General features: G+C 36.1%; 1 protein-coding gene across 4 annotated transcripts in view; it reads left to right on the top strand.

Annotated features, from left to right (window-relative positions):
• Window positions 1–20,957, top strand: part of Mdga2 (MAM domain containing glycosylphosphatidylinositol anchor 2) — an 802,265-nt gene that overhangs the window by 762,297 nt on the left and 19,011 nt on the right. For all 4 annotated transcript variants that reach the window (XR_004388487.1, XR_004388486.1, XM_032907846.1 and 1 more), the window contains 3 exons: window positions 2,338–2,358; window positions 6,848–7,003; window positions 7,480–7,638. Coding sequence is in view for 2 of the 4 variants with exons in the window: in XM_032907846.1 (XP_032763737.1) it covers window positions 2,338–2,358; window positions 6,848–7,003; window positions 7,480–7,638 (336 nt within the window). In the remaining 2 variants the exon portion in view is untranslated. The remainder of the gene's footprint in view (window positions 1–2,337; window positions 2,359–6,847; window positions 7,004–7,479; window positions 7,639–20,957) is intronic.

Below are 20,957 nucleotides of genomic sequence, written 5' to 3'. Positions count from 1 at the left end.
GGTTTTTGTTTGCTTCTTTGTTTCTTTGTTTTCCAGTGCTAATATTTAACGGGTGAATGTGTGTCTAAGTAATTGTTTACTTTGTAAGGTAAATGTAGAAAATATTTCCTCACTATTTCAATATCACAGTGAGTAAAAAATAGAAGTTTGAAAAATTAAGAGTTGATTCACAACTTTTTTTCTAGAATTGATAATATAAGGAAACTCTGAATATGTTCTGACGAGACTGATATTGTATTTTTTGATGCTATTCAGGATTCTAACATTCAATGAAAAGGCCTGCCTTCAGCATTGCAAAGCAGTTCCCAGGTCGAATGATCCATTTATTAAAGTGATGCTGAATGATATTTCACATTTGTTTTTAGCTGTTTTCCATCCTGCCTTTTATGTTACCTCTTCCTCTCTAGCACTTTTACTTTTTGTGCCTAATTTATGAGACTATATATGTTGATGGAGCCATTAACATATGTGGGCTGACATATAAAAATACTATACATTATGTGTAAAAACAGCAACGTATTCCTCACATTTGAAGACCTTTGGTTGTTCACAGCCAAAGATCATGGCTACGTTCTTCTGCACAGGATCCTCCTAGTTTGTCCATATGATCTGTGAATGTTCCCGTATGGCATAGTATTCTGGTATCTCTTCCTTATCTTAAGAGGACACCAAATCCATTGAATTACCCAGGTATAATTATGATCATACTCTGAGTCTGTCTGAAACATAAATTTATTAGGCAGATAAGATAGTTAAGATATAGATGTTGTTTCTGTTTAGAACCAATGCAAACAACCGAACAGGACAATTCTTGGAATTGGTCTAGGTGTTTTAGTGTAAGGATGAACGTGCTTCATGTACATGCTTATAGATTTTGCTTTCTTAGGAAGTTACAAGTTTACATAGTGGTTTGTGAGGCACCAGGGAAATGCTTTTTTAAAAGAGGGAGAGGAGGATAAAACAGAAGTTCCAGAAGGCATATTACAGCCCATTGTAATTCTGTGAAGGCACAGTAGGGCTGTTATGTCCAGAGCAATATTTGCGCTCAGTGCTAGCTGCTGATCCATAGAATCATTCTCTTTTAAATTGCAGATTAGAAGTAGTTTTTTTACTTGTTAGTAAAACTTCAAATCTATATCTCCCCTTCAATGGAAATCAGCTGGCATTTTTATGGAAGATATAATTGCTTTCTAAGACTAAGATTTGTTTTGAGTGTGTGCACAGAAAGTACAAATTGTGTCACATCACTTAAAATATGGTAACTCTATGTTCGGAAATTTCGACGTGTGTGTGTGTGTGTGTGTGTGTGTGTGTGTGTGTGTGCCTGCCTGCCTGCCTGTCTGTCTGTCTGTTTCTCTCTCTCTCTCTCTGTATCTGTCTGTCTTTCTCTCTCTTTTTCTCTCTTTTTCTCTCTTCTCTCTCTCTCTCTCTCTCTCTCTCTCTGTGTAGTGCATCTGTGTGTGTCTGTGTATATTTTAATTTAATTAAACCAAGCAGTATTGATGTATTTGTTTCTGATGCATGACATGATTTGAGAAATTCATTATTTATTATAACATTGTATTATATAATTATTAGTATATTGTAGTTATATTATTTTCAATAAAAGTGAATGCAGCAGAAAACACTGTATAATCCCTTACTTTTTCTTACTTACAATTGCTTACATTCTTAATTCATCTCGATTATAGATTGTTCTACCAATAGCTTCTTTGATTTCTGGGTTTCTTTAGCACGGGTTAAAATGTAAAAGGTTAGCATTGCATTCCTTGGAAAATGGACAACTCCCTCGTGATTTTTAACTCTGATCTTTGTGGTACTTGGACGTTCTTAATATAAATTCAAAGGGGACTGCACTGTGTCCCATAGAACAAAATGGACTGCAGATATAATTCTTATCTTTCTTTTTTTTTTTTATTAACTTGAATATTTCTTATATACATTTCGAGTGTTATTCCCTTTCCCGGTTTCCAGGCAAACATCCCCCTCCCCCTCCCCTTCCTTATGGGTGTTCCCTCCCACCTCCCCCATTGCTGCCCTCCCCCAACAGTCTAGTTCACTGGGGTTCAGTCTTAGCAGGACCCAGGGCTTCCCCTTCCACTGGTGCTCTTACTAGGATATTCATTGCTACCATGAAGTCAGAGTCCAGGGTCAGTCCATGTATAGTCTTTAGGTAGTGGCTTAGTCCCTGGAAGCTCTGGTTGAGCAGATATAATTCTTACAGTCATCATTAGATTCAGAAGAAACTACTGGTCTCTGAGTAGACTAATTAAACTTTTCTTTATAAAGAACATGTAAGTCTTCCTAATATATCTGTATTTTTTGCTTTCTTTCCAGCACCTGTAAATCCTCATTTGAGTAAGTATATCATTTTTACCTGAAAAATCATATTGTATTATACATTGTAAAGAAAAATGGATTATCTATAAATATGCAAATATTAAGTAAAATCTGTTCTTCCATAGTATAAAACAGTAATTTAAAAAACAAAGTAAAAGTGGCATTGTATATTAACTTTCAATTTCAAAGGCTATGGTAGAAAAACAAGTATTTTCATACTAATAACTGATGGTCATATATTTAACTAAATGGAGTCAGGTCCTCAAACTGATTAAATTTCATTGTTCTGTAACTTAAGAATTTCTTTTTCTTTTTTTTGTGGGTTATCTTTTGTGTTTTATTTTGTTAACATTGTTCTTTGATTTTATTCTTGGATTTGTTGTATTTTCTTCATAAAGACAAAGGTTCCTTATTAAAGCCAATTATAAACCACAAACCAAAGAGTACACAGGGATGGGCTTATGGCTTCAGCTGCATATGTACTCGATGCTCCCGTGTAGGGGAGGCCAGGATGGTGAGGTGGGAGTGGGTGAGTGAGTGGGGGAGCACCCTCATAGAAGCAGGGGCAGGGGGGGATGCAATAGGGTGTTTGCAGAGGGGAAACTGGGAAAGAGCATAACATTTGAAACGGAAATAAAAAAATCCAATAAAAATAATAATAATTACTGTTAATGAATGTATATATGTAATTGTGCATATAGTGCAGTAGAGTATAAGTGTGACCCTTTGCATCTATAGTGGAGACCAAAGAATAATTTTCAAGAGTCAGTTCTTCATTGATGCCATGATACCTTGGTTTTTAATTCAGCTCACCATGTAGATAAAATGTGTGATTTTACCCAAAAAAGCCATCTTTCCAGCCCTTGATTATTCATTAAGTTTGTACTTGAGTTTTTCCTCAGAGATAATATTATTTTAATTTGGCACTGTACTTAATAAAGGCAGGGTTTCACTGTGCACTCTAAAGTAGACTAGAGCATAAACTTATTCTGTCTTCTTCATTGAAGTGCAGGACTTTCAAAGATGCACCACCAGACCTGGTTATCAATCACTAAATTTATGTAATTTTACATTCCAATATTTTTAGTCTCATTTTGGTTTTGAATTCTGATTTACATTTTTCATTTTAAATACATGATAAAGAATAGTGTGCATATACCTGAAACTTAGTCCCACATGTAAACATGCCTCATATTCATTACACAGTAGAAGAAACTTGATAGAAGGACTCATGCTTTCTTATGGTATAATAACAATGCTGACCATCATGGAAGGAAGGCATGGCTATAGGATCTGAAGTCGGGAAAGAGATGAGCGAATGCTGGTGCCCATCTAGCTCTCCTCTTTCCCTTTTATTCAGTCACTGATTCCAGCCCATCAGGTTGAACCACCCACATTCAGGATCGATTTCCCTTCCTCAGTTAAACCTCTAATAAGAAACCCTAAGGAGGGTACCCAGAGATGTGTCTCCTAGGTGTTCTAAACCTAGTCGTGTAGGTAGTTGATGAAGATTATTAGCCTTATGCATCTCTGTCTCTAGCAAACCACATTAAAATAGGAAGAGGATTTACTATGAAATCTAATCTCAGTATTGATCCTTGAGAATACTTTATACTTAATATGAGGCTAGAATTTTGCATGTTCCAAGGAACTGCAAAAGAGTATAGGGTGACGCAAGAAGGTCAGGGAGTCCCAGACTTTTTATTCCTAATTTGCTAAATTGTTTCTTCACCATATTGGAATAGATCTGAGTGTCAGGGCAGGCAGGCAGGGGTTGGCGGGGTGGAGACAGTAGAGTGTTGGAAGTTATAGATTTCAAATTATTTAAAATTCTTTATCTCTGTGTATATTTGTCTTAGTTCCATTTCCATTGTTGTGAAGAGACAGCATGACCAAGGCACTAATAAAAGAAAACAACTTGAGTGTCATTGTTCTAGAGGGTAGTTGAGTCCATGAGTATCCTGGCAGGCAGCATGGTGGTAGGCAGGCAAGGCATGACACTGGCGCTGTAGTTAAGAGGTTAAATCTGATCCAGAAGCATGCTGTGGAGAAAGCATGGCAGGCCAAATAGAATGGCATGGGCATTTGAAACCTCAAAGTCCACCACACTGGCACACTTCCTCCAACAAGACCACATTTCCTGATCCTTCCCAATCAGATCCACCAACTGAGGTCTCAACATTCAGACACATCAATGTTCGCGGGCCATCCTCCTTTAAACCACACAGTCTTTAAATTAAATACTCAGAAGGTTTTCAAAAATTGAAAATGTTGTCAACAATCACTATTCTGTGTTACAGAAATTCTCAGACTCCCTTTTTTCATATTTATAAGATACCCAATATCACACTGACTTTTGCTAATAAGTTTATGCAGCTCAGTGAATGTGTGTGTTATGTGCTTCTAAGTGTTCTCTCATCAACATTTTACAAACTTCCAGTCAAGCATGAGTAATCTTAGTGTATTTTCAGAAAAGGGACCTCAAATTTATATGGATCTATGTCAGAAAAATAATTGTTTATTAAACTGGTGTGTTATCAAATACAACTAAAATATAAAAACCCTCATTTTACTTAATTTTCTAAAAACAGTTCCCACCAGCTCTTTTGTATTATACTTCTTTCATGTATGTGGATGTTATGCGCATGTCTGTGTTCTTTGTGTGTGAGGTATCCTGAGAAGCCAGAAGACAGTGTCAGACACCTAGGGACTGGAGCTACAGATGGTTGTGAGTCACCATGTAGGAGCTGCAAATTGAACTTGGGCACCGTGGTAGAGCAGCCAGTGCTCCTAACCACTGAGCCATTTCTTCAAACCACTCCAATTAATTTTAAATAACCTATAAGCATAATATGTCACAAGAGTTCTGAAATACACATTAAACAACTACAAGCAATTCAAAATGTTTCCTAACACCTCAAGGATGAATGCTGTAAACAAACACAAACACACATTTACCTGAATTAAAAACCAAGGTTTTAAACAAATATTCCGTGTCGAATATTATCCTTTTCAAACATATCCATCTAGATTGAATATAAATATAAATACATATCGCAGCTCTTTAATCTGACAGACAAAAGTAACTATAACAAAACGTATTCCTTAAATGTAAAGAAGGACTCACTTAACTCAGTCTTGTGATCACTACCAAATGCTTCTTCCTGGGACTCTCAATGCTTGCTCTCCAGGGGGAGAGTCTGTAGATGTGCTTTCCTTCGTGAACTTCAGCAAAGTCAGAATCTGTTTTACTTTATTTTTAATACGCAAAGCTGACTGAACCAAAGTTTTCTTTCCTATCTGAGAGACTCAGTGAAGATTATTGAGATCTTTGCAGAGTGCTTATTTTGCTGAATGGAAAAATGTGTACTACAGTCAATATTTTTTTCCCTGTGTTTCCAATACAATTCACCAACTCATCTATGTATACACTTTTGAAGCAGGATATATCCCAGAAAGAAAAATCTAGTCTAGAAATTGCAACCACCCACATTTAATGGCAATTTTAAGTCTCTCCTTGAACTCACGTTGTTTCTGGACTCAGCGTATAGCAGGCATCGAAATCCTTAGTCTTTTCTCGGAGTCTTCATAAACTTACTTTATAAAATGTACTTCAAATGGATGGCACACATCTGGCAAACCCACATTCAACTCAAGCATGAATGGTGACTACTTTAAAAGCAATTTTCCTTAAAACCCTTGCCCTAAGCAAAGTTATACCTTTGCAGATGTGTGTACAGAAGGTTATTTCTAGAGGATAGGAAATAAAGACTTACATGCTCCAGGTATACGTGTTTGAAATGCCATCAGATCAATTCAAAAATTCATTTTTTTTCCTTTTCTTTCTAAAGACAAGGCTTTATGTATGATAAAGTCTGGCTTGGGATGCTTTGTGCTTTGAGGTCATGGTGTCAGCCTATTGCAACTCCTGCAGTACTGAGGTTATGGGCTTGCACCCCCTCTTCTGTTTTAGAAAGCTTATTTCCCAATTGACGCTTTGGTCTCAACTGTTAGAATGCATTAAAGTAAAAGTTAGGAAACTTCCCCATTCATAAGACAAATGTGACTTATTTTTTTAATTGGAATTAAATCTGGTTGTTCCTGATCAAGAGATGTGGTCTTAATTGTGTAGTAAGATACTGGCTTAACATAAAGAGAGTTGTTACTCTAAAACCTGGACAGTAGGGAATGCAGAAAGAGAAAAGCAGAAAGAGGATGATAGATGGACAGGGAGTGATATGATGGAAGGACATTGCATGTACATGCAGAAATGCCTGAGTACAACCACTTACTTCATAAAATTAAAATATGCCAATAAAACCATTACTCTTCTTCATCAAATTCTAATGGTTTTATGTTTAGTGATAACTGTGCCATTAAGGCTCTGATGTCGTTGCTGCACTATTATTACATTGTAATATTTGACGTTTTTCTAATAAGACATTACAACATTTCTAATAGGACTATTTAATCAATACTCATTACTTTAATTAAAATGTGTTAACAGGAGAATTTCACTGTGGATTTGAAGATGGTAATATATGCTTATTCACCCAAGATGATACAGATAACTTTGACTGGACAAAGCAAAGTACTGCAACAAGAAATACAAAATACACCCCTAACACAGGTCCCAATGCAGATCGGAGTGGTTCCAAAGAAGGTAGGAAGCTTTCTAGGACTAAGCTTACAGCACCTGGAGAGCTGGAAGTGTTCTCAACGTGAAGCGCAAGTGGGCAGTGAGCTATGCATTTGAGAATCTTTCTTTTTATCGGATATTTTATTTACATTTCAAGTGTTCTCATTAGAATAAAACATTGTATCTTACACATACTATCAGCAATTCAGGTATTTCTGAAGTCTGTGCTCATTAATGTTTCCTCACTCCTCAGTGATAAACACAGTTGAGAGATCAGGCTGGTTTTATTCTGTGTTATTTCAGCTCCAAAATTTCCACTTCTCTCAGTTCTTTCTATCTTAATCTTTTCTCTGTTAAAGTTGTGGTTGTGTGTAGCCGTGCAGCTTTTATAAATGAGATATAAAACATTAGTTTTTATTTTCAATCAAAGCTCTGAAGTGTCACAATATCGTTTCATGTTTCCTTGTATGTGCTTCATCACTCGCTTCTCCTGCCTTCAGGTTTTTATATGTACATCGAGACATCGCGACCCAGACTAGAAGGAGAAAAGGCTCGACTTCTCAGCCCTGTGTTCAGCATAGCTCCCAAAAATCCATATGGACCTACCAATAGTGCATATTGTTTCAGTTTCTTCTATCACATGTATGGGCAACATATAGGTAAGGTAACAGACTGCTCTATTTTCTCTTTACCAAGCCTAATAAAAGTTTCACACAGAGCATGAAGATAGCTTTTGTCAGAGAATACTATAATTTAGTTTTATTAAATTACTTGGCTACAAATTGGAAGGAAAGACAGATATCCTCCCATCATCCAGTTCCAAAGCTCACATGAGAGTTCGGGGACTCTGAGCATCATCCTTCCTTTGCATCCCGAGTTAGGGGGCCATCAGTAGACTATGCCCTGTATGCGGTCTTCTGTGACACTGGCATGCCATAATTTTAGGTTTTCTTTCCTAAAAAATATGGCTGATTAATGACAATGCACATTAGTGATTGTAAAAAGGAATATTGTCACATTGATAAGTACTTTTAGCCCTGTCCACATACTAATAACAGTGTTATGATTATTTTTATATGGATGCATTATATTAATTGGATTTTAAGGACATCCTGGTCCTTGAAGGGAATACTAAACTGAAGGCATCTACATTTGGATATTTTGCACAGTAGTAATGAAAAGTTGCTATGAATCATCTCTCAACTCTGCTAAGAAGAGTACCATTGCAGCAACAGGTGAACTTCAAATTCCTCAACGGGAGCAAAGATTGTCCAAGTTTCCAGGTTTTTGTATACAATGCTGAATCCAGAGAACTGAACACCAAATTTATAAACAAGTAACCATTAGACAGTACAGTCAATACGAAGGACTGGTCTGCGTATGTTGGAAGTATTTGACAAAGTGCTCTGCACCTATAGTTATTATGCAAGAACATTAAAAATATAACTGCAGCCTAGCTATTGTTATATTAAATTGTGGCCCTGTGTCATTGTTATCTACTATACTATAGGTACACATGTATCACCTAAACTAAGACAGAGTCCTGAGTAGTAGAGCATGTCTAGCCCCACAGAGCTTGGTCAAGGGATTAAATGTGTATCAAAGTTAGAAGTTAAGTGATGCTTCCAAACAAAGAAAGTCCTTCATTTTAATAGTCAGTGGTTAGGTATATTTAACACACTGCTCAAAAATGTAAAGTTAGAGTGACCGTAGGGTCTTCATACATATTAATAAAAATGATGTAAATATGCACTGACTTCCAAAATTAGTCACATAGTATATATACCAACTATCATATTGTTTAAGCTGCTATCCTCACTGGAAAAGTAAGCATCATGGTCTGTTGTTTACAGTGGAGAAACTGAAACTAACGATGTTGATGTGGATGGACCTGTTATGTTATGCCCTCACTCTCGTGTCTGACCTACACCAGTGTTCTTTACAGTAGACCAGCAAATGACAAACCAGGACAGATGGCAAATAAAGTAATAAGTGCCCCAATCTGAAACCCAGCAGACCCAGGGGAAACCAGGGCGGAAGCATAGTCTTCATAGACTATGCATAGTCTTCATAGTGATTTCTTCATAGAAATCACTTTGTATAACTCCTTTTAGCTCCCTCCTATACAAAATGGGAATGATGATTTCTCCTTCAGAAAGCTCTGGTTTGGATTTATAAGATCATAATCCCCACCTTCTCTCAGGTAACAGACAGCAATCTCATGTTCATTGAAGATTCAAATGGCCCTGGGACAGGGCATTGCATGGTTATTTCTTTTAATTTGCACAATGATCACTTAGCTTCATTTAGATAATTATCCTGTTTCTCAGACGATGACACTGAAACACAAAAGCTTTGGTTATCATGCCTAACACATAGTTTACAAATAGCAGTCATAATTCTACCTGGGAAATTGGACTCTGTCATGGCTCTGCAGGAGGACTTACTGGAGGGTCATAAAAGTCAGGCTAAGTATGTGACAGTCCGTTGGTATTCACAGTTAGTTATCACAGACTCTACAGGTGAAAGCATGTGATTTAGGATTATAGAAGTAAATACACTAGGGATGAATAATACCTTTGTGGTACAGAACAGACACAGGAAACTGCTGTAGGGCTTCGGCATTAGTTGTCACAGTCTCATTCTGCATTAACTGTGAGAGGATCATCTCATGTCAGAATTCTCACTCCTCTCATTTAGTGTCAGAAGAAACTATTAAGAGTGGCAATTTCAATTAGCTCAGATGTATTATTTTCTTTTTAGTTGATCCTGTCAACTTAACTTGCTATCCTTTTTAATATTCATTTCAAACTTCCTCTACCCTTTCCCAATTTACTAGAAAAAATAAGATATATAATTCTATTCTATTTGTGTGTGTATATATGTACATTCAATTTATATATAAATACAAAGATGTATATATAGCTTAGAATGATATATCATACACATAGGTATATATGGCACAAAATATGTACCTCATACATGAGATCAGCACTTTTAGTGCATCCTTTAAAACTATCCATGTATTTATGAGATGCAAAATACTTCTGAGAACGTCTAACTTCCCCTTTGTTCCTCTTACTTCTCTTGGCAAATGCCCATCAGTGTTTCTGTTGCTCTTATTCTGACTATCTAGGCACTGGGTTCTCTTTCTGAGTAAAGATCTCTTCTGTTGAGCCTATAGGTGTCATTTCTCAGTTTCTGCAGATGGTCACGAGTAGCAGGTTAGGTTCCAAGTCTATTACTTGGATTATCTAAACAGAGAACAGGCACAAAAATTGCTAAAAATTTAAATAAATATACTTGTCCCATGCTGTGCAGTAAACTAAAACCAAATGTAATTTAGGCATGATTTTTTTCTAGTATACTTGCTTTTATGACATCTCACAGATACTGCATTGTTTAGAAATGGAAAATTTGGACAACTCTCAATGGAGCAAGTTTGTGTCAATGTAAACACACTGTTCTCACCTCAAATAGGAGAGGTACTTTATTCTGGAACCAAGTATAAAGGATCATGTCCCAGGAACATAGATTTAGGTATTCAGTGCCATTATAGTACCAGAACAAACCAAGATACTTTTTCAGACACATTATACCTTATTAAGGTTTTATTGCTATGATGGGATCCTGTGACTATGGCAACTCTTATAAAGGAAAACATTTCACTGGAGCTGGCTTTAAGTTTTAGAGGTTTAGTCCATTAGGACCATGTCAGGAAGCATGGCAGCAACCAGGCCAACATGGTTCAGGGGACAGAGCCAAGAGTTTTACATCTTGATCTACAGGAAGTAAGGAGAGACTGTGTTCCACACTGGGCAGAGACTGAGCATAGGAAACCTCAAAGTCCACCCCGACAGTGACAGAATTCCCCCAACAAGGCCATTCCTACTCCAACAATGACACACAATGACACATGTCATTCCCCGTGGGCCAAGCAGTCAAACACATGAGTCTATGGAGGCCAGACCTATTCAAACTACCATACACTGGTAGAAATATTAGCTGCTGGGCTATAGCAGAGCAGGGGAGTCTAGCTCTAGCCATCACATGCCATCTGACTGCACTCTTAGCCCTTCAGTTGGTTGTAAAAGGTTTCTGTTCATACATTCTATGAGATTTATCTGATGGTTGTAAAGGTCAGGTACAGAGAAAGGCAATAAACGGCTATAAAGTCTAGTGCTAAAGATGCCCAAGATAATTTAACTGTGGACTTGCAACCTTCCAAATTCTCCACATCTTTTGAAATTATGAACAGTTAGGCAGCTTTGCAAAGGGCTCAGTGGAAGATGTGTTTTCACCTTTTCAGGAATCTTTTTCAGGTTTGTGAATTCCACTGTCCTAAAGACAGGGATTCCCTCCGTCCTTTTGTGTATGCTGTGTTTTGCTAGTTGTCAAAATATATGAACATATTTCTTTTTTTGTTACTTTTACAATATTTATTGTAGTGATCCTTAGTCTATTGCCTTTGGTGGAACTGCTGGAATTGTTTGAAATCACCACAAACCCAACCATACCCCAAGGGTTACCTGATCTGTTTGTTACTTCCGCAATATCTCTGTCTCCTTGGGTTTCTTAGGCCATGAGCCTCAACCTCACTGACATTAGCTTAGTCAACATCACTAAAGTGAAATGTTCACATGTGTCTTGCTTTTCTTTAGAATTAGAAATGATAAGGCTTAGAGAAGGTCTGAGAGGAGCTCAGGTAGGTTACCTTTTAAGCTCCTTGAAGCAAACCATTAGCAAGTTGTCAATATGGAGGAAAAACAGTTGGACACTTTAAAAGTGCTGCTTCTTGAGCACAGAAATGTAAACAAACCAGGCTTGAGGCTGATGCAAGGAAACCTTCAGTGATCTGTCAGGTCAAACCAGCTACAGCATCCAGCCTTTAGTCTTTAGGTCAAAGACTAAAGCAGAAGAGTTTAACTCTTTACAACACTACAATGGTTATGAATGTGTAAGAAGCAAAAATTAACATGAAAGTTTATGGTAGGAAACTGTACCTATATCACAACAATGACAAAAATAATAATTCAGTATGAAACAAGTGCTAGCATAAGAACTCCAGTAGGCTTCCCCAGGATTTTTTTAAAGATGATTAAACAGCAGTGAGTAGATTAATGAGTAGACTTTCAAAGTAGACCACTCAGGGCTACACAGAGTCAAAGAGCAGAAAGGACTTTCATAGCTAGAGAGGCTAATTCAACTCTGTCTTCAATGCTTCAAAGGTCAGATTAACACTCTTGTTAGCAATAAAGCAATGTTTCTCGACCTGTGGGTTTAGACCCCCTTTGGAGCAGATGGATCTTTCCACAGGGGTTGCCTAAGACCATCCTGACTATCAGATATTTACATTACAATTTGTAGCAGTAACAACATTACAGTTATGAAGTAGCAACAAAAATAATTTTATGATTGGGGTCACCACACATGAAGAACTATACTAAAGAGTTGCAGCATTAGGAAGTTTGAAACACTGGACTAGAGGATTAATGCAGCTGGTGACTTCACACTGAAGTCAAGACTCACAATACCATCTGGGGTTCCTAAAGATATTATGAATTTTAAATTTATGGCTCACAGGACTGAACCACCAGCAAAAGACCATGCAGAGGTTGGACCTAGGCCACACACACATTTGGAGCAGATGTGTGGCTTGATCTTCGTATGAGAGCCCCAACAATTGGAGTGGGGGCTATCTTTGACTCTGTTCCCTGCCATTAGATTCCTCTTCCCCTAAATGGATTGCCTGGTTGGGCCTCAATGGGAGATGTGCTTACTCCCACTGGGACTAGATATCCCAGGGTGGGGTGGTACCCAAGGCGGGGGGGCTTCCCCTTCTCTGAGGAGAAAATGAGGGAATAATGGGGAAGGGGGGATTTGCAAGGGCAGGACTGTGAAGAGAAGAGGGAGGGGCTACAACTGGGATATGATGTGAGTGAAAAAATAATTATGGAAAAATATTACAGCTCAATGATAATGTGTCTGATCACTCAAGAGTTCTGACGGTGAAAGGCAACTTCCTGTTCACTACATACCTGCTTACACATTCATTCTGTAGGCCATGGAAAAAATATCAACTTGGTACTTAAGTAAATTTTAACACTTCCACTGCTAGACTACAATTGATTACGATGTGCACAATCAATTGAAAGTCTGGTAAGGACTCACTGTGGAGATGTGACTTCCTCCACAGGAGGAGTTGCTGCACATAGATAAGTTTATAAGTAGAATCTGAAAGCTGAAAAGGCACTGAAGATGTTGACATGGCAACTAAAGATCTAAGGAAGCTTAGTCGATAAAAGGGTGACAAGGTTGGGACTGGTGCTTGGGTTGATGTTAATTTTGAAAAAAAAATTTCTACTGTGAATCACATCTGTCAAACAGCATCACATTCCACACCCCCTGCAAAATCTTTTGTAAAAGAAAAAGTCAATCAATGTTCCAAACTTTCTTGCTGTCTACTTTAAGAAATTGACTTAGTTACCCAACCTTTGAAACCACCATATTGATCAGTTAGCAGCCATCAACATCAAGATAAGACCTTGTGTTAATGAATGTTTCTATGAAGGCCTGTGATTATTAAAGTGTTTTAAGCAAAAAGAGCATGTTAATTAAGCTATAGATATTGTGTACAAGCATAATGCATTACATAATTAGTAAACTACAAGGTAATATAAACATGGACTTCGTGTGTACTGGGACAGGAAGAGAAAAGGCCTGCACTCTGTGTGTCGACATTTCCGTTATTGAAATAATTGAGAATTGAACTTGCATGAGCTTCGAGGCATGTTTAAAGTCTTTGTACATTAACTCAGGTCCTCCTTTATCTGTAAATCAAAGGTATCTACAGTTACTCATTTTGCAACTGGTATTCTTGGTTGTGTGGACTCCTTTGAAAATCTAGATTCAAAAATGACTTTTTCTAAATGTCTAATATTCTAATTTTATTATTACTTGTAGGTTAAATGTAATTAAGTCTTGTGGTCTTAACTAACAGGTAATATTAACATTGAACATTTCCATCATCTAACAATTCAAAAACTTAGAGATTCTACCTCAGAGTAAAGTCGTGTTTTGTATTAGTTAGCCCTTGCTGCATGAGTAATTCATGCAACACCACTCACCACTACCTGCCCCAACAAAAGCCAAAAAATTTCTGTGACTAAAACCAAACTATTTTCTCACAGTGTCTGTGAATCCTGAATTTGTATAATCTGCCTCAGTGTCCGTGACTCAATATCATTTGGGAAGTTATAACCAGTATGACAAGAAAGGACTCTAGTCTAATGTCAAGAATCAGCTTGGGAAGCATCCACATTAGAAGACACTTATATAATGCCCTTAGGCCTTAGAATATTAAGATTTTCCTCCTAGCAAGCACAAGGCCCTGGGTTCGGTCCCCAGCTCCGAAAAAAAAAAAGATTTCCTGGCTGTTGTCCAGAGATTTTCCTTCATTCTCTAGTGATCTATCCTATACCATAAAATAGGATTCCTTCATACCACAGAGAAAACAAATGAACGCTGAACAACTTTATAATTTAATCTTCAAATTGACTTTACATTGTTTGGATTTATTTTTATCATCATAGCTAATCCCCTACCCAAGGAGAGAGAATTATACAAGAATGTAAATGCTAGAAGGTTTAGCTTACTAAGTGCAACGTAAAGGCTGGATGCTACATTGGTACAATTGTAGGGTTGTTAGGTGCTTTCTCAAAATTAACCAAGAAAAGGGTTTTCCAATCAAAAACACGATCTGTGGACATTTAAATGTTAACTTACCTATAAACGATTTATGTATGTAGTTTCATTTCTGTTACTGTGATAAAACACTCTGAAAAAATCACTACAGGAGATGAGACTTATTTTATTTTAGTTCACAATGTCAGATTTTTGTCTAGCCTTGTAAGGAAGTTGCAGCAGCAGGATCTTAAGAAAGCTGGTCACATAACTTCAACAATAAAGACGAAAGGGGGAATTGCCTATATGTTTATTTTCATCTTGCTTATGCTCCATGAATATCTCTACTCTTACACAGTTTATGATCCCTGACTTATCAAGTGTCCCCTAATAGTAAATTAAGTTATCAGCTGACATAAATTGTTTAAGATAATCCCATAAAAGAAATGCCTATAGACCAACCTGATCAAGCCAGTACCTCACTGAGTCTTTTATCCCAGTTGATTCTGGGTCCTGCCAATCTACCCACTATGATTAACTCTCACAGTGTGATATTTATCTATTAAAAATATATATCAGCATTTCTGTGTTTCCTAGTGAACTAGTTAATTCTTAACAGATCAAAGGAACTTCTAAAGTTCTAAAGAAATAAAATCTCATTGAAGTCACTAAAAAATGATAAAAGTTTGTTAAATAAAAAAATGTGTGAGCTAGAAGCATCACGCTGTCCCAGAAAATTACAAGTAAATACAGCATACATATTATGAATATGTCCTTTGAGGTTGGTGAGAATTAGACAATGTTCTGCCTCTGAAAAACTTATTTCACAATGAAGCAAAAAAGAGGAATGCAAAAAGAATTCATGAATGAATTTATTCTTTGATTCTAATAACCATAAGGGTGAAGAAGAAATGATAGAAGAAAGAGATATAGGTACACAGAGAGTCTGATTTATGAAGGGAGGTTGACAATGCTATAAATCCACAGAAAAGGAATGCTTATGAAAAGAGGAGTATGCAATGCCTTGATAATAAAATTATCCCCAAAGAAGGGAACTAATACCAGGTACATGAAGTGAGGAAAAAATACTTATGTAAGAACATGGCCTCTGGTATATTCTGAAAGCAGGAACAGCAGGCAACATGAAAGTCTCATCTTCTCTCTAAAATAAGTATGAAGTACATGCTCCAAGAATGGATAGTGTTAGTAGTAGAAGGTAAATTGAAATAAAACATGATCAGTAGAGAGGCTAGAGTAAGGACCAAAGTCCTTCAGGCTCTGAAATACATCTCAGGCTAAGAAAGAGAAGCTCACTTCCAGTCTTATTACTTCCATAAACAGTCCTGAATCAGACTCCTGATTTTCATCCTTTCCCTGGCCCACTACAAAATTCATCCTTTAAAACTTGTAACATAAAAGCCTCAGTACACACTCCCCTATGTATAGCCAACCTGACCTGTGGTGGGCAACTTGTGCTCAAGAGTTCGATGAGTGCAACTCAACACAAAATCATTAACTTAAAGAATTTTTAAAAAGAACTTTATTTTGTAACTCAACTATGTAGTTCTTGAATGTGAACTTTGTAATTGACAATATTGTATTACAATTCTGAAAGGTTGGCCATGCCCTCACGGACAGTCCTGATAATATCTGACACTCTTCAAATCAAGTTCTGTGGAGCATCCTAGCCTCTGACTTTCTTCCTTCTGAACTGTGTTTCATGAGGGTAGACAAAATGACTCTTCCTGTGATGCAGTGAACTGATGCAGTACAAATATTAACTTAGGCACTCAATAAATATTCACTTACAAATATTTTTCATTGAAAAAAATTTAAGAAAAGGTATGGAATCAGTACCTTTTCTCGTTCTTAATCATCTCTGAATTTGTATTTTCCTCCAGAAAACAGCTGAAGGACAACTCTGGTGTTTGTTGTAGGTTCTCTCAGCTCCCTTTGTTTTCAAAGGTCCTGGTGCAAATATCTGCATTTGTCACACTGACGTTTGTTCCATTGTTGTGTCCCTGAGAACAATAACCCTGATGTATTTATATGTAGTTCTTCAGAACAGCAAGTGCTTAAAAGGTTTAAAAGATGACCTAAAGTAGCTACATTAGTTTTTGCTTGTATTAAAAGAATAAAAGTACTGAAGGGTTATGGAGTGCAGACAGGAAATAGAAGACACTTCATGAAAACTTCTTATGTTATATAATGAGGAAATTCTAAATTGTTGTTCCCAAATCAATTTGTATCTAGTGCTCTGGCACGTGAAGCATAGTATGTGGAAAACCGTCAGTTGTGCCCTAATAATTAATTCATGTTAATAACTTCATAAAAGTAGCCCTGAGTACTGTCACTAGCAACTTATATAAATAAAACTAACACATATTGATAAGCCATGTGCATAAGAAAATGAAAACTGTGTCTGAAATACTATGGTTCAGCTATGACCTGTTATGATGATATAACAACATAGAAATAGCATTTATGGATCTGGAGTTAACTTCTTCTCAACCTTTTCTTCATAAAAATATGTTGAATTATTCTTTCTCATGAATTGTATTCATGTTTTTGGGCTATGTGATGTGTTGCAGTTTAAATATTTTAAAATAGTGCTATAAACATTTTGTGCAGACATCAGTAAAAATCAACTGTTTTTGTATAATTTAGGGAGCCTGACTTTTTTTTTTCCAGTTTTGGTTAAAGGCTACATTTCTTTTATCTGGAATTAAGGATATCAAGATTTTGGCTTATATTTGAACATATTTTTCAAGCAGGAAAATTTCTTTCTCTCTCTCTCTCTCTCTCTCTCTCTCTCTCTCTCACACACACACACACACACACACACACACACAAACGGATTTCCTGGAGTGATCCCATTACTCATAGTTTTTTAATACATTATTTAGAAGAGTTAAAAAGAGATAAATATTTAATATAAATACTATTCTATGGGACAAAGGCACATGATTATAAGTATATTTAATGTGTGTAATAAAACAATTATTTTCAAGAGTCTTCTTTGTTTGGAGAGATGCTTAGAAGTTAAGAGGACCAAGATCAGGTTCATAGCAACCCTACTAGGTCAGCCAGAATTGATTCCAATGGCCAAGAGATCCAATGCCTTATTCTGACCTCCATGGGCAGCTTCATGAACATAGTGCACGTACAGACAATCAAGAGCAGACACATGTGTATTTTGAAAATATAAATAAATAGTTAAAAATTTCTTCCATATTGATCATTCTCAAAGTTAAGTTCCATGACAATTGAAATTTCTAGATTGTTTAGGAAATACAAAAGAAAGAACAGCACATTTTGATAGAAGTCAGTAGAAGAGAGCAGAAAGCAAAGGTTGCAAAGTGAGACTCAGCAGAAGCTAAGGTGTGAGAATATAGAACAGTCTTTCAGGGGAAAATATTAAAGCTGAAGAGCCAAAAGATGTGTAAGATCTGAGATATCATACAAGTAGAAAGCCTGAGTAGGGTGCCACCATAGGAAATTTTGTTGTATAAATTCAGTTGGATTCCAGAAGCATTGTAATAATTGAACTGACTTTTTTGTGTTAAGATTCTGTTGCAATTACATGTTGAAAAACAGTTTCAATGAAGCCATTTCTATTCAAGCAGAAAATAATGACTTTATAATTTCTCACTTTGTATGTGTGCATAAAACAAATGATACTAACAATTACCTATCAATACACATAGATCGTGCCTAAAGTCAGATAATTTGGAGGCATTATTATCTTCTCATAGAATGTGAAACTTCAATTAATGAGACTATGTTACTGATTATAATAAATATGTTATTTATATGCAATACTGACATCCAGACCTTAGAATAAACCAATTACAAATTAATCCATGAAAACTCAATTTCAAGTAGCTATGGTAAAGGTGGATGGATATACAGTTTTGTATCTATCATTAAATTATATTCTAAAACATCTATTTTAGATAAATAATCAGAAAACAATTGTGTGAGACAAAGACTGATTATAACGAGGTAATAGTGATGGTGAATAAGACTTTATAAAATACTTTAAATTATATAATAGTAAATATGAAGGATGGATATTACAAAATGGAAGCACAAATGTTGGTCATTATTTACAATATAAAACAACTAAGGTCATTTAGCTTCTGAGTACAGGGAGCCAAGCAAGAGAAATGAATGGTTTTCTTTGCTAATTTCAGCTTTTATCATACAATACATAACATTAAAAGTTCCTTAGAGATGGCTGAAATTCATACATCCTGGCATTTGGTGCCTACTCAAGCACAAACCATCTCTCTGAGGATTTCAAATTACTTTTAAAGGGTATTAACACAATCCATCATATATACAATGGAATAAAACAATGTGCTGAATCAGTGCTGTTGACTCTAACTTCTCCCAAGGAGCTTTATTCTGTTGCACAAGTTCTAATTTTGTTGACCAAGATGACCCTGAATAGGGTTAAATGTTTTTTGACAGCAGATTCTGTTTTAGGAACTAAAATGAGAAATTCTAGGGGGCAAGTTTGCAAGTCATTTGTTTATTCATGAGCTTTTGTTATCGTCTCAGAATAAGAATCTAAGAAAAAAAATCCATGTTATTTTGGGGGATAATACAATCATTGTTAGCACCCACAGAAGAAGGTGTTTAAAGTTTAACACAGGTGGAAGCTATGCTTCAAAAAATGATAGTATATCTTTTCTTATAAAATAAATATTTTACTTTTAAAATATAAGCTGGTCACAATAAATTATAATTCATCTTGTTTATTATAAATCTAATTTTAACTCTGTGAGATTATTTAGTTTTGTATTCTTTAGATGTAAGCATTTTTTCATTAAAATATTGTCAGGAGCTTCCTGGTCTGGAAAGTGTAGTTTCAGGGACATAGAGTAGGACTCTGGTGTGGCTTTAAAGTCTGAGGGTCTCCAGAGGTTCTGTTCTAGCTCTTTAACTATACTGAAATGCTGATGCAAACTTGTAAAAACCCTAAAAAACCTTTCTTGCTCTTTCTAAGGTTAAAAAGCTGCTGGCCTATGCGATTGACACTTGTATCCTCATAGCACAGCAGGGTGGGGGTGAATGGGAGGGGTGGGAGTGGGGATTAAGTAGTGAGAGCTTTGTTCTATCTCAGCAGGAACTGAGGCCTGCTAGTTGGAAGTCTCAGGAATAAAAAAAGGGCACTTTGAGAAGTGATTATAGTTTATTATAATTAAGTTGTAAAAAGTTTCCTATGAAAGCCATCTAAAAGAAAAAAACATAAAGATCCTAAGCAGGGAAAGGGAAAAATTCTTCTCTGTGGGGGAAAGGAAAAAAAATTGTTTCCTCTCTTTGTCCTCAGTACTTATACATCTTTCAGAATACATGATCACATGTTAAAAAGTTCATCACAAGTTCACACAAAAAATAAAATTATAAATTGAAATAAAAGTTTACAACAGAGAATGTTTACATGCATATCCTTAGGATTAATTATCTGGCTAAACATCCATCACCTGTCAAAAATCCACAGGTTCATTGAAAGTCAAAAACCATAACTAAGATATTAGTGAAATTTTGTGTAGATAAAGCCAGTAAATATTTTATCTTCTGTCTTAACACCTATAATAAATCATTAGTTCTCTTTTTATGACCTTTTATTTAATTGTTTTACAACCTCTTGGAATGTGCTCTGAGTAATAGAAAGTCTGGTTACTATTTAAGAGGAATTAACTGGTAACACATGGAAGACTGACAGATTTCTCGTTGCAGTTTGGACTATCAGAAAAGGACCTAATAGCAGTCCCACTATAAAAGAGCTTAATAATCACTGATATATTTTAGGAGTTCTTATAGGACCATCATTAAGACTTAAGAAGTCATATTTCTCTATATAGCATCACTATGAGACAGTACATCTTTGTAGATATTCAGAGTTCTGCTCAAAATAGGTGGACTAATACCTGATGATTGTTAAATATGTTTAATAATAGCAGGAAAAGCATATTAATAGCAGGAATCTTTCCTAAAATATAAAATGAATTCTCCTGGGCCTTGCCTGTAAGAATGAATCTGTCTTGGATTATGTTATAATCCAAAGCAGGCCATCTCAGGAAGATCACCTGCTAGTTATTAGCTTGTCCTATTATGGCTACTGACAAAATATCGTTTAAATCATAAACAAAATAAATAACTAGTGTGAATTTAATCTACATGCTAACATTTTTCTTAATCAAGAAATTGTAAACATGTATAGAATAAGGCATATTCATGACAAAAGCTATTAAACGCAGAAACAATGCCATATAATTATTTATAT

Source organism: Rattus rattus, chromosome 7 (assembly GCF_011064425.1).
Source record: "Rattus rattus isolate New Zealand chromosome 7, Rrattus_CSIRO_v1, whole genome shotgun sequence".
Lineage (NCBI taxonomy): Eukaryota > Metazoa > Chordata > Mammalia > Rodentia > Muridae > Rattus > Rattus rattus.
Note: the sequence above shows the minus strand (reverse complement) of the source record. Positions and strands in the feature narration are given on the sequence as shown.